The sequence below is a fragment of the Eschrichtius robustus genome, chromosome 20 (genome assembly GCF_028021215.1).
Source record: "Eschrichtius robustus isolate mEscRob2 chromosome 20, mEscRob2.pri, whole genome shotgun sequence".
Lineage (NCBI taxonomy): Eukaryota > Metazoa > Chordata > Mammalia > Artiodactyla > Eschrichtiidae > Eschrichtius > Eschrichtius robustus.
This window is the reverse complement of record NC_090843.1, coordinates 14,777,327-14,791,787: the sequence shown is the minus strand read 5'-3', so window position 1 is coordinate 14,791,787 and position 14,461 is coordinate 14,777,327. Positions and strand designations below refer to the sequence as shown.

Sequence of the window (14,461 nt, the reverse complement as noted above, 5' to 3'; positions counted from 1 at the left end):
CTAATGGTGTCAAGTCTGCTCCCAAGTGGAGGGAACCCTTTCTTAATAGGTCAGCTGATCCTGGCGTGAACCAGCACAACCGAGGCAAGAAAGACCTTTCCCAGAAGGGCCAGTGGGGGAGTGACTCTACACCTCTCTCTCAGACACGCCACTTTCCCAGATTCTGGGGTTCATTTCCAAAAGGGATCAAAGTTTCAGGAACCCTTACCCATGTAGAGAATTCCATCCGAACTTCGGCACGGGGATGCCTGCACCAACTCTGGGATCGTAAAGGGAAGTTTCTTTAAAAAAAAAAGGAAAAGAGAAAAAAAAGTTAACCAAGCCTTGTGCAATTATTACATTTTCACTGCACAGTTTCTGTTACCCAATTCTGCTAAAAGGGGAGGAGCACTGTTGATGGTAGATGGGAGTTTTCCTAACTGGAAACCAGGGAGAAGGGGCACCCCAGGCTCCCCTATCCACTTTGGACAAGCCCTCAGCTCCCAGGTTCTGGGCATTATAAACAAGAATTCTTTTACTTGACAAGCCCCTCAAAGTCTCTTGTCCAGAGCGCTCCTGGGGATGACACAAACCTTCTCCGAAAAGACATACAAATATGGAGAGTTACACAATCTTTGAAATTCTAAGGGGGGCGGGCAGGAAGAATTGTCCTGTCTTGGAAAACTGTCCCAGAGCTGGCTTGACTGAATAGAAAATGCTCCTCAGACTGGGAGTGAGCCATGAGACTATTCTGAAGAGAAGCAGCCTCGGTGCCCAGCTGAAGCCTCGAGGGAAAGGAGAAGTCATCACCCATGGGCAACACAGGAGTTTGAGGCAGGAAAAGAAGTTTTGGTGTCTTCTCTAGCAAATAATTCTCTACTGAAAAACAGAAGAAAATTGGGTCTTTTGGTATTAAAAGGAAGTTATGGTAGGTGCCAGGAAAAGAAACTCAGAGCAATCCACATGTTTCAACTGCATTTCATCATAAAACCGATTCTTCTGAGTCTACAACTGACATCTGACAAGCTCTTTTGGTTAATGTTTGTTTCAGAATACTTTATTTTTGGAACATTCTGTGTTCTTGAAACCGTTCCACAGATACCTGCTTCTACGACGCTGTCACCTTTCTCTCCAAGAAAGCAAAGATTTCTCTTGAGCTTTAGTAAACAGAACTTTAAATAACGAATAATGTGGATTTCCCCATCATCCTGATGTTTAAACTAAGCCTTAGCAAAGGAAAAATGCCACGGAGAGGCGGTAACGACTGGGTTTCCCCCAGATGTTTCTGAGGATCAGAAAGTCGTTGCAAGGTTTCCAGTCTGGAGCCTGGCGGTGTCTGCTGAGCGCCTCCTGTGTGCTGGCTGAGCCATGAGAACCTGCTGGCCCAGATCCACGTTTCTGAACTCTGAGCTGTACATTTAAAAGCTCACTGAGGAAGCTGTGAAAAGATACTGATGCCCAGGCCCCAATCCAGACCATCTGATTCAGAATCCCCAGAAATTTTTTTTTAAGCTCTCAGGTGATCTCAACGTGCAGCTAAATTGAAGGTCAGTGGTCTAGAGCCTCCGGAGTACAAAGCAGCTAAATACACTCACCGTCAGGCCTTCATTATTCTTGCCCCCAAGCGTATACAGGCTGCCATCGTTGGGATCTGGGAGGAACGCAGGCCTAGAGGTTAAGCAATAAGTATCAGTGATAGATTATAGACCAGGGCACAGAGTAAAATACCAAAGCCATGCAAAGCCATGATTGGTGGGGTTGGTGGGGTTGGTGGGGAGTGGGGTGTGTGTATGTGTGTGTGTAAAACAATTCCATCCACTGCTCTTTCATTTTAGCCGCAGATAATAAAATATCCTTCTGGTGCTCTATACTAGAGTGAAAAAAAAGCAACCTACAAAGGAAAACCAGTACAAAATCACAGAAGACTAAATCATCATTCCGTCAAAGCGTCCTGGATGAAGGTAAAATGAGTGAAAAGGACCCAGCAAGTCTGCTTTTCAGTTTCCCAGTCAGTTGCATATAGAACTTCAACAATGAATATTTAATAGCATGGCATGGTATGTAAACAGGGAGAACAAATCTGCCTTTGGTGTTCTACAAACATTCATTTTTAGGAGGCAGTAAAAGCAGACTCTGAAAGCTTGACATGAGAAAGAACCTGCCAAGGGGACGGGTCAAGGTCTCTTCAGTAGCTTCCCAGGAAGCAGGTTCGAGGTGCTCTTTTGTAAAGTTAACCTGCTAACGACTGAACTATGACGCATCACTCAGAAACCCCTTGTTGAATCTTTCCTCTAATGAGTCTATAGCATCATTTGAGGTGCTATCATCTTGGAGGTGCTATCCAACTTTTACTCCAAAACACACACTCTAGTAGCAGGTCACGTTCCTGTCTCCTCTCCACGGTTAAGCACAGTGAAGAGGGAGAGATCTAAAGACCCCTGGGCCCTCCTGAGGACTTGGGAAGCTTAAGTTCAAAACTCGACCTAAGTTACATCTCAAATAAGCCTTTTTAATACCATTGCCTTCCCACCCCGCCCCCCAGGGAACTGACCACCCTCTCCCCAACACAGGTTTCTTTCTTTCAAAGCACCTGTAAGACTTCCTATGTCTCAGTCACTCTCATTCTACCTTAAGTTTATGCATACGTGTACTCCCAGCAATTAGCTTCGTAAACACTGACTGAATAAAATAGAAAATGAATTAAAGGGAAGTGCTGCAGCAAATCAGAAAACTTACTCTTCCACGTGTGTTGGAACCTGCAGGACCGGATCTGTGCAAAAGAACGACAAGAAAGGCATCGTCAGACACTCTAAAATATCAAGATTCCTAGAGTTCCCAGGACTAGCTCACAAGATGGACCGATAAATTTACCTACATGAGATAACGTATGTGAAGGCACTTTTGAAAACTCACACACAGAAACACAAATGTAAGCTCTTACAACTGTTGCCGAGACTGGAGAGAGGCCTGAGAGCAGAAGGGCACTGCTGCCAGGAAACGTGCCTCTAACTTGGGGGACGGGCATAGAAGGAAACACCGGTGACAACCCGCAGTGGACAATGGGTCACAATGTCGCTATCTGACACGTCAAGGACTTCTAAAACCTAAACCATCCCTTGGTCAGATGCCTGTCCTGCTGCTAGATACTCCCATTGGGAAAAGCAAAACTGTGACTTAAGAAGCAATTTGGCTGTTGATGAGAATTTGACTGGATGGTAAGTGGTAAATACACGCCTCTGGGGCGGCAATATGACAATTTTAGAGCCCTGAGTGTTCATTCTTCTTGATTCCCTTCGATCCATTAATTCCATTTCTAGAAAATCTAGTTTAAAAACAACACAAAATGTGGAAAATGCTTTCAGTACAAAGATCCTTACAGCAGCATCACAAATGACCTAACTATTCAGTGATATGGTTAAATTATGGACTGTCCACTTGGTAGAAAATTAAGGCTTCTGAAAGGGCTTATAAAGTTTAAAAAAATGTATAAATCTTTATACTGTTATGTTCAGGAGAAAAGATAACATTGTACCTAGAGTCTTCATGCAGCTGAGGAGAAAAACCTTCAATATGCATTAAAAAAAAACTAGATGGAAAGGCCAAAAAAAAAAAAGTGGGAACTGTAAGTTATCTTTGTTGGAAATAGAAATGACTCCCCCACCTTTTCTATATTGCCCAAAATTTCTACAAAAGTAGGCATTACTTTTGAAATCAGAAAAAAAGTTTTTTCTCCAAGTCAGTTTTAATATCTGCAATAGTCTGAGTGGCAGAATTCCTCCCTAGGTTCTCCTGGGCACAAATCAAGAGGACGCGCCTGATTCCACGGGGTGGATGGAGGTGGGAGAGGCCACTGACACTGCTGTAACAGAGCTAAATCCCCAGGCACAAGACCACACAGCGATGAGGCGTTTCCAGCCGTCAAGACCCCACAGGCTATAGGCCACGCTGCCCACAAAAGTTCAAAGCTGGGGGCGAGGACGGCAAATACTCTGATATGATTTTGGATACAGGCTCTGCTTATGGTGATAGACAGCTGTCTAATTCCCTGGGTCAGCCTGGATTCTCAGATGAAGGAAACTCTTCCAAGCCTTATCATCTGTTGACTTTGCTTTACACGCCCCGGCTCCGACAAGAAGGCATATGGGTGTTCACAACAACACACCACATGTGGTCTGTGGGCAGCAAACAAACAATTCATTAAAACCAAAAGCATTTCAGGAAACAGGAGGAACTTTCAGTCAGAAAGCACATGTTTATTGTTCCCATTAATCACCTCTCGGTACACTCTCACAAACAGACTGATGCAAGAGACAGGAAACGAGGGCACACAGCACTCACCCTACTGAAACAGTCAGGGAGCAATTATAACCCAGTTCCTCCAACGCAGCCCAGAAGCCGTGCACGCCAGGGACAGCAAGAAGGCATATTCCAAAGAAAACACAGCAGTCAAGAGGGCGTCGGTTTTGTTCATTTCAGCCACTTAAAGGTATCGCAGATCAACACAGATGAAGAGGACAGTACCAAATCCCAGCCATTCACCAGAAACAAGACGTGGAGACCAATGGGATTTCGATTCCTGTTCCTGAGCTTATCTTTGCTGGACAGTGTTTGCTCACTCTCAGGGTCTCGTCCTCTGGAGCAGACTTTCCTGGTTTTCTAGAGCTTACTCACTGCTCACCTGACACGGAGGCCTCAGGTCCCAAAGTGTGCCCTGCACCAGAAAGGTTCCAGTTAAGACACAGGCCACCGGCAGAAGCCAGAGAAGGATGGGTAGACACCTACATGGGTGTTGAAGAGCCATGCTTTCTCCTAGGCTTAAGGGGACATGAACTCCAGCAGGGGTACCTTCTCATCCACGCATAATATAGGGCCCTTGGAATAAACATCTGCAGAGCCGCAGGCCATGTCACAGCACGACTGTTAACACAGCTCCGATACAGGCAAGCAAATGTGTAACTGTGACCTATTCCACACATTTTTTTCCCTTAAAGAATCATTTGAACCTGAGCTTTGCTTTAAAATACTACAGGAGAAAAAAAAATCATATGGGGAGGGGGCAGATAAGACAAAAAATGGCAGCCTGTTGACAAATGTTTAAAGATAGAATTGACAACACTGGCCTGTCATTTTACTGTTCTCTCTACATATGCTTGAAATTTTCCATAACAGAAAAGGTTAAAAGATAAAAATATTTGAAAAGCCAGCAAAAGGCACCATCTGAAAACGTGCACTGAAAGCCTAACACGAAAAAGGAGTTGTTTTGGATTTAATAATGAGAACTGGTATCAGGCAAGATTCTCGCTCTTAAAAAAAAAAAAAAAAATCACCCTTGTGAAAAGAAACAGTGGCCTAACCCTAAGGCTATAAACAAACACTGGTACAAAATAAGCCTCTCTATCTATAGGGGACCGATAAGGATAAAAGCCATCTCACAAAGCTGCTTTACTTTCAGAAGGAAAAAAAAAAAAAAAAAAAAAGGGTTACTTTACAAGTATAAAAATGGGTGTTACTCAAGGTAAAGGTAAAGGTATCAGAAGACGAAAAAAAAAAAGCTGAAATCAGTGTTTGGTCTCCAAGATTAAGACAGAAACAGATCTGCCCACTGCTTCCCTGGGAGCAGCCACTGTACTCGGTTCCCCTCCAGGGTCCATCCAGCTCAGACCTGAAAGGGCACAACCTTTACCCTTGGAGAAACCTGGGTGAGGTCAGGTGACACTCATGGCTCCTGTTTTGTGCTGATCGAATCCTCCTTTTCAATCTGAGGCAGAAACGACTCAAAATAAATGTAAACATCTTGTATCTACAAAAGAAGTGAGTTTTCGTCTCTCCAAGAATACCTTTCTCGCCTTCATCCTCGATCCCATCCTCTCTCAAACCTCACACCTTCTCCCTCTGCGCTGGACCCCAACCGCACACTTCACTCTGCTCCCTTCCTGAGCTCTCAGTCCATCAGCACCAACAGCTCTACCCTTCACCCCGCGGGCTATCCCACGTGCCTGCTGCCCCAGCCCACGGGCTTCATCCCTCCCCTCCTTGAGTCTCTCCACCTCCTGGCCTCTGTGGCCCTTGCACTGCACTGATTTCTCACTCACCTCTCCCTCTCTCTCTCCCACCCACTCCTCTCCCCTCTCCTCCCCACTCCCTACTCCAACAGGGAGGAACTTTTCCAGGTTCTCCCCTCAGTTCTCTCCGAGAGCACATCCACCTCTGTAGCTTCAACCATAACCACAGTGGAAAAATTCTAGGTCCCCATCTCTCGAGCTCTTCTTTCCGGACCGACTGGACATTTCCACTATCTCCTGCCAGCACCTCGACCGCCACTTGCCCAAATCACACCCTCCATCTTTCTCTCCAGACTTGTCTGACTACCCTATTTTGTTAACGCCATTCTCCTAGAAGGCGGGCAAGCCTCAAACCGTTCTGTTGACACTCATTTCTCCGCCAGCACCTACCATCAGAAGCCAAACTCCGTGGTCTATTCCATCATTCTGTTTCCTACTCCCAGCATCCCTTCAACATCATTGGAACCCCTTGTCTTTCAAGCGTTCCCTTCTCTCCTAGTCTGTGTGCCCTCTGGGATCAGAAAGACCTACGCTTAAATCCTACTCTGCCAAATCTCTCTGAGCCTCAACTTCCTCATTAGTGAAGAGAAAGAAAGAAATCGAGATAATAACACCAAACTCATGCAGCATCTCCATGTGGATTAAAGAAGGTTAAATATTTCTTAAGACTGTAACCAAGTGCCTTGATAGAGAAGAGTGATCCTTCTAAAGACGTAAATCAGGTTATGCTTCCCTGCCACTCACAATCCTTTGATGGGTCCCATCTCACTCAGCAGAGGCCAATGTTCACACAGTGGCCTACAAATCCCACGCAATCCCACCCTCCCACACCCACCCTGGCACTCTCCGATTATCTCCTCCTCGCTCTATTCTGGTGAGGAGGAATGCTGGAATGCTGGAATGCCATGCTGGAATACAGGGTATTCCTTGAATACTGCCAAGCCTGCCCCTGCCTCGGGGCCTCTGCATTTACTGTTCCCTGGGCCGAGGTCTTTGATCAAATGTCACCATCTCAGAGAGGTCTTCCACGACCATCTCCTACCCCCCAGGATTCCCTACCCCTCTTCCCTGCTTAATTTTTCTCCATGACACTTACCACCTCCAAAGTACTGTGTATTTTGCTTATTTTTTTAATGTCTGACTCTGGCCACTGTAAGATCCAAGGGGGCTGGGATTTATCTTTTGCTGCCTGCTATACCCCCAACATCTAAAACAGTGCCTGGCACACAGGAGCTGCTCAATATATTTACTGAATGGGGCAATAGATAAATGTTAGTTTCCTTCCCCCTTCCACTCCTGCCCTGCGATATCCATCGCTGATCACTTCTACAATCCAGCAGTTATGCTCTATCAACCCTCAACCCAGAATACACCTAGCAATCCCCTTTCCTCTGCCCAGGCTTCTGAGCACTGCCGAAGAAAACACTATAATCACTTGTGGAGATACCAAAATATACGTATGGCCAGCTGGGCCCCATGTCATAGGAGATATGTTTATCTACTTCCTGGTTGGCCTCTGTTCCCCGTTCCTCACAGCTGGTGTTTCAGACCTTCACTCCTTGCCTCAAGGCTACTTCCTCTCCGCACATGACTCCCCTCTGTGGCACAGGGGAAGTGAGGGGGGCAGAGCGAGTTCTCAGAAACTTCCTACCCCTCACCCTCCAGGTTTGCCCAACCCCACCCTTCCCTTTACATCTCTATAAAAGGACGTTTTCACCTTCATGTTCACAGATATTTCACACTCACACATCTAAAGCCCCCAGACGGTATCCTGTCTCCAAGGATCTTCAAATCCTTCTGGCTAGCTCCTTCCCCTCTGCCTACAAACACGTCAAACCTCTGGGGTCCCCTTGCCTCCTTTGTACATGCTCCCCGTTCTCTCCTAAATGTATCCACTTTAAGTGTACAGTTTGATGAGTCTTTTTTTTTTTTTTTTTGGGCCATGCTGCACGGCTTGTGGGATTTTAGTTCCCCGACCAGGAATCGAACCTGGGCCCTCGGCAGTGAGGGCACAGAGTCCTAACTACTGGACCACCAGGGAATTCCCTCGATGAGTCTTGAAAAACACGCACATCCACGTAGTTACCCTCACGATCAAGATACAGAATATTTCCATCACCCTGAAACATTTTCTCATATCCCCTTAGATTCAATACCCTAACCCCCACCCCAGACACCACTGACAGATCTGTTATGTTTGTTCTAAAATTTCACAAATGGAATTCATACAGGAGGTTCTCTTTTGTGTCTGGCTTCTTTCTCTCTGCATCATGTTTCTGAAATTCACCCATAATGTTGAGTGTATCAGTTTGTTCTTTTTTGTTGCTGAATAGTACTCCACTGTATGGGCATACCACCAATTGTTTATTTATCTGTTGATGGATGTTTGGGTTATTTCCAATTTTTGGTTGGTAAAACGTGAATAAAGCTGCTAGGAACATTTGTGTCCATGTCTTTGGACCTATATTTTCATCTCTCTTGGGAAAATACCTGGGAGTAGAATGACTGAGCCATACTGTTTACATCTGACTTGACAAGAAACTGCCAAACAGTCCTCCAAAGGGGCTGTACAATTTTGCATTCCCACCAGCAATGTGTAAGTTGCCTAGAGTTTATCTTTTAAAAAATTTTTTTAACACACAAAAATCAACTGATAAACATGTTGACATCAAAATTAAAAACACAGTATCATGTACAGTTCTTAAAAAAATACTTAGGTGTAAATCAAACAAAAGAGGGACAAGACTTACATGTTGAAAACTTCAAAATGCTGATGAGAGAAATAAAAGATCTAAAATGCAGAGACATACCATGTTCATAGTATAGAAGATTCAACATAGAAAAGATACCAATTCTTCCCAAATTGATATACAAGTATAATGCAATTCCTATCAAAATTCCAGAAAGATTTTTTTTTTAAACATCTTTATTGGAGTATGATTGCTTTACAATGGTGTGTTAGTTTCTGCTGTATAACAAAATGAATCAGCTATACATATACATATATCCCCATATCTCCTCCCTCTTGGGTCTCCCTCCCACCCTCCCTAACCCACCCTTCTAGGTGGTCACAAAGCACCGAGCTGATCTCCTTGTGCTATGCGGCTGCTTCCCACTAGCTATCTGTTTTACATTTGGTAGTGTATATATGTCCATGCCACTCTCTTCGTCCCAGCTTACCCTTCCCAGTCCCCGTGTCCTCAAGTCCATTCTCTACGTCTGCATCTTTATTTCCGTCCTGCCCCTAGGTTCTTCAGAACCTTTTTTTTTTTTTTTTTTTGCCTATAGTTTTTTAAATGTTGATTCCTAGGTCTTTCCCCCAGGAAGTTGATTCTGTAGGTAGAGCCAGGAAATTTGAATTTTTAACACGTGAGGTAATCCTGACTCTGAGCCATACTGGGAAACCAATGCTCCGGATCCTCTGTTTCACCCTCTCACCTTCCATACCTTTCTCAAGGCACTGCTCTCTGGCCCCTACCCTCAGGATAAGGTCAAAACTGCCAGTGTCAAGCTCCAGTGGCCGAGTCTAATAAACACTGACAAATCCTTCTCGTTAGGTCTCCACGTGACATCTGACAACGTTCTCCAGTGGAGCCCCTGACCCAGTCCCACTTCCAACTGCTTATGGAGGCTCTCAGCCCCCGAACCTGTCATCCATCCTGAACCTGCTCCGCCTTTTGCATCCCCCAGATCGGTTCGCTGACCCCACTTCCACCCGGGGAACACAATCTGGAAGCTCAGAGTTCTCCTGACTCCCCTCCCCTTCTCTTAATTCTAACCCTCTCCCATTCAGTTAGATCCTGAGTTTTATAAGATTCGACCTACTAAACGTTTCTCAAAAATCTATGTCCTCCTTTTCCTCTCCTTCACCAAAATGTGGCAGTCACCACTTCCCACTGGCTCTACGGCAGTCTCCTAACCAAGCTCCCTGTCTCGGATCTCTGCCCTTCAGACATGCACTCCACCCACCGCCCGAGGGCTGACAAAGGCAAATCTGCTCGTCTTTCCTCCACGTAAAATCCTACAACGGCTCCCCTCTGCCGACTGAATACCTTCCATCTCTGTGGCTCAGGTCAGAGGTTCCCAAACTTTCTTGGTTCACAGCACCCTTAGGGTCTCGGTAATTTCTTCACAAGGCCCAAGGCCAAAAGAAATACCTAATGGTTCCATTTATTAAGTGGTTAGGTCCAAACGATTTAAGTATTTAGGGCCTCGCAACTTAGAGGCCATGTGGGAAAAAATACTACTACACGTAAACTGAAAGAGAAATGTTTATTTCATTCTTAACCATAATTACTCACTAGCGGGATGTGTGTACCTGTTGGGCGCTGCACATATTCCAAATCTTACACTCTTGTTAGACACAGCCACTCTCATTACCATTCCATGTTGATTTTCATGTGGTATTTGAACTGTATCACAGCGACGGCCCAAAACTCAGCTGTGCAAAGACACATCCTTGAAAGGAAAGTAGCACAATCTAATGTTGAAAGTACCAACTACCTCAGGCCCACGTGGTGTTTGACACTTGTGGAGTACTGCTGAATTTCTCTTAAAAGTTTAAGACTAGCTGCAGTGCCTCGAGAGCTTGCTGTGGTTCCCAGGGCCCCCTCAGCACACAAAGGAACCACAGGCCTTAAGCATTCAAGGCTCTGTAAAACCTGGGCCCAATTCTTCTTTATCACATCTCCTCCCCAAACTCAGCCCATGCTTTCATGTCAGCCTCTGTGCTCACCATTACCTGCCCCAACTCCATCTATCTACCTCCGCTTGTCCTTCAAATGCCCCTTTCTCCAGGAAATCAGAAACTGAACGCCTACTGCACTTGGTATGTTCTTTTTTTCTTTCGGCTGCCACGCAGCTTGTGGGATCTTAGTTCCCTGACCAGGGATCAAACCTGGGCCTCCTGCAGTGGAAGTGTGGAGTCCTAACTACTGGACCACCAGGGAATTAATTCCCTTGGTAAGTTCTTATGATGCACTTACCACATTTCTCAGGGGACAGGCACTTAATTGCATGTGGCCTCTCTGGTTCTCAAAGATCTGGGGGCTGGATTGAATTTTAAGCACTTTGTAGGGCAGGGACTATCTATTTTGTTTCTTGTGAAATACACACAGGAAAGTGCCTGGGGCTTATGACAGTTCAATGAATAATCAGAGCGTGAACTCCTGTGTAACTGCTGCCCGGGTCTTTGCTCCCCTCATACTTAGCAGGTAATGCTGTCTGCAGAATGAAAGGAAGTCGATAATTTAAGATATCCAATACTGCATGTGGGATATAATCATTCTGATAAGTTTATCCTAACGAGAAGGACTTTTCCACACGAAAACCTACATGATAAAAGCTAAAAAGAACTGCCCAGGTGTAGCTCCGTTTGTTGACTCACATTTAAAAATTACTTAAATTTATGGGAAAAAGTGATATGGCATTTGCTTCAAAATGATGGAGGAGGGGGGAGGGGGACGTCACGTGTGGATCTTCACTGAAGCTGGGTGGCTGGGTGCATGTGGCTTTCTTACTATTCTCTTTACTTTTGTGTGTGTTGAAGTTTTTCTAAAATGAAAAAAAAATTTAAGAAGAGGAGCTAAAAAAAAAAAAAAAAAAAAAAAAAAGCTATTTAAGGCATACCTTTCCAGGGGGTTAAAAAGAAAGGCCTGTTCTTCCTGCCTGCCCTTAGCTGTCGTATAAATCTTGAGAGCCTGATCCTACAATGTCACAGGGCTGGAAGAGAGAAGAGAAACCCAGGGGACGAGCAAGAAGGACCCTGTCAGCACTATTTCAGGCTTCCCCAAACACAGAAAAATGCCTCTGATGAAGTCAACCACAATTTAAATAATTGTCTCAAACCGCTGTTTGGGACCGACAGCCCCTCTTTGGAGGAGACTCTGGGCAGACCTACTTTCACGGAGGAAGGAATAAGATTGCTTTGATTACAGAAGCCGCCAGAACAGGCTGCCCATTTGACTGGAGCTCAAGGAGCCCTATGAGATCATTCTCTTCCCTTCCCTAGATGAGCATCAATATTTCTGGAACACACTGCTTCTCCGGAGGCATCTAGATGGGCACTGGCTTTACTGCCCTGCTCCTCCTCACCCCTTCTTTCTAAAGCACAACCGCCCAGCTGGCCCCGACACACCTGGCATTTAAAACCAGCTGCCTCTCTGACTGGGAGACCTCTCCAGGTACAGGTTAGATGTCGTGACACAGCTAGAAATTCTGCAAACCAGACCCTTCTAAGTGCACCTCCAGCAGCGACCAGAAATGTTTTGGGTTGGCCCTCCTGAAAGGTATTTTAGGACCAAAAGACCACAAATGAAGTCCCACACCCTTAACTCAAAACTTAAGTCTCCCCAATATGGTTCATGCACTCAAGTGAACCAATCGGGGAATCCTCATTTCCTCCCTCCAGAGGGAAGGAACTTTGGTTATCTGTGCCTTAAACTCCCCTTGAAGTTGTTAGGTCCAAGTTGTAAGGTGGCAAGTCTCAAATGTTCCTCGAAGTTCAGCTTTCTTGAGGACAGCATTTTAAAATAGACATCTAGCTCTCTGGGCTCGGACCTAGGTTATGGCGACATGGCTAAATGCACCAAGACAGTCGGAATCGTGGGTAAATATGGGACCCCATATTACGGTGCATCCCTCAGGAAAATGGTGAAGAAAATTGAAATCAGCCAGCACGCCAGGTACACTTGTTCCTTCCGTGGCAAAACCAAGATGAAGAGACAAGCTGTGGGCATTTGGCACTGTGGTTCCTGCATGAAAACGGTAGCTGGTGGTGCCTGGACCTACAATACCACCTGCCGTCGCAGTAAGGTCTGTCATCAGAAGACTGAAGGAATTGAAGGACCAGTAGAAGCGCCACCCTTTGAAATGTTGCTAGCCTATGATTCATGGGTTAATTTATGTAACAAAAATAAATAAAATAAAATAAAATGGACATCTAATCAGAAGCTCCTAAAATCCACAGTGAAATTCCAAATCTCATCAGAACTGGGGGAGGATGCCATGAGTTTTCTTGCAGGGGAATCTCTGTAAGTCACCAAATGTCATGTGTGACAAAGACGATCCTGTAGAAATACCAACGTAATCTGAAAAACCACCCATACCAAAGGCTGTCGAACTCTATGGTCTTACTCATCCTCACCTCAGCAGAAGTAACTCAGACCCAAAAAAGCACACTGCATGCTATAACCAGCTGTGAAGGAGGATAAGACAATTTAATGCATGGAACTACGCCCCAGTGCCTCTCAGGATGTCACTAACTTCACAGAATTCATTCTTGAGCCATGGGAGTGTTCATCCAAAGATGAGCAAGAAGACAGTAACAAAGTCACAGCCAAAACTGGCCTTTCATCGTGTGCTTCAACATTCACAACTGTATTCCGATACATTCCAAGCAATGCCGCAGAGAACACCCGCTGGAGATGAAACCTATGCTACTGTGTGTGATGACTGCTATTTATAAGCCCCTCCGTACGGTGAGACGTATTATTCTGAAGCAAATCCCAGGTGTGTGGGAGGGACGTGAATGGGGGTACAGAGAAACGAGACTGGGTACCAGCTGGTGCTTACTGAAGCTGAGTAATGGGTACAAGAGGCTTCATTATATAATTATGTTTGTATATGTTTAGAATCTTTCATGATAAAATATAAAACACAAAAAAGAGAAAGAGATAAAATACTTTTTCAAGAGACTCAAAAGCAGAAACAGGCCTCTCACACAGCCCCTCTCAAAAACTTAATTTTCAGTCCTCCGAAACAATGGAGAACAAATAAACACCTTTTTCGTGCTTAAGCAATGAGGGAGAAAGGTAGTGATGCATACCTTAAGTCTAGAAAATTCCTTAAGAGGAAACAGATTAGAACTACTAACGAAAAGTCATCCCTTTCACAACCTCCCCTTCTCCATGTTTCCCTCACACCTCTGAGGGCAAAGCTCTGACTCTTCAGGGGAACGTGTGCACTGCCTGAAGGACAGGACAGAAAACCAACTGCAGAAAGTCACAAAAAGCCATTTGCAACTCAAGATCAGAAACTGGAACTGGAAACTTCCATGACGGTACATCCTGAGGAGGCAAAGCCCAGCTTCACCTGTTTCTCCGGGTTCCCTGGGACCTGAGTCAGTGTTGGGTGTCTCAGAAGTTTACTAGAGCATCCCTCCCTGTCCAGGGACCCCACCCTCAAGGAGTTAGAAGTCCAGTAGGAAGACAAATGTAAAAAAAAATTCACAGCAAGCAGGAAGCGTCACAAGAGAGGCTGCAACGAAGTGCCCCCGGAGCTCAATGAGGGAGGCTGTCACCCTGCAGGAGGAGTCCGGGAGGTGAGATGTGAAGGGGGCCTTAATGGATAAACAGGGGCCTGCCCAACATCGCAGGCTGCTGGCAGGGAACGGACATAAGCGAAGGTCCGATGTCTCCGAG

The 14,461-nt window shown here is 45.4% G+C and overlaps 1 protein-coding gene and 1 pseudogene across 3 annotated transcripts in view; one reads left to right on the top strand and one right to left on the bottom strand.

Moving 5' to 3' along the window:
• ERN1 (endoplasmic reticulum to nucleus signaling 1) overlaps positions 1-14,461 on the bottom strand; it is a 97,261-nt gene that overhangs the window by 34,287 nt on the left and 48,513 nt on the right. For all 3 annotated transcript variants that reach the window (XR_011071804.1, XM_068529848.1, XM_068529849.1), the window contains exons 4-6: positions 2,716-2,749; positions 1,575-1,647; positions 209-281 (exon numbers count right to left, since the gene is read on the bottom strand). Coding sequence is in view for 2 of the 3 variants with exons in the window: in XM_068529848.1 (XP_068385949.1) it covers positions 209-281; positions 1,575-1,647; positions 2,716-2,749 (180 nt within the window). In the remaining variant the exon portion in view is untranslated. The remainder of the gene's footprint in view (positions 1-208; positions 282-1,574; positions 1,648-2,715; positions 2,750-14,461) is intronic.
• Positions 12,615-12,895, top strand: LOC137755634 (large ribosomal subunit protein eL43-like; annotated as a pseudogene).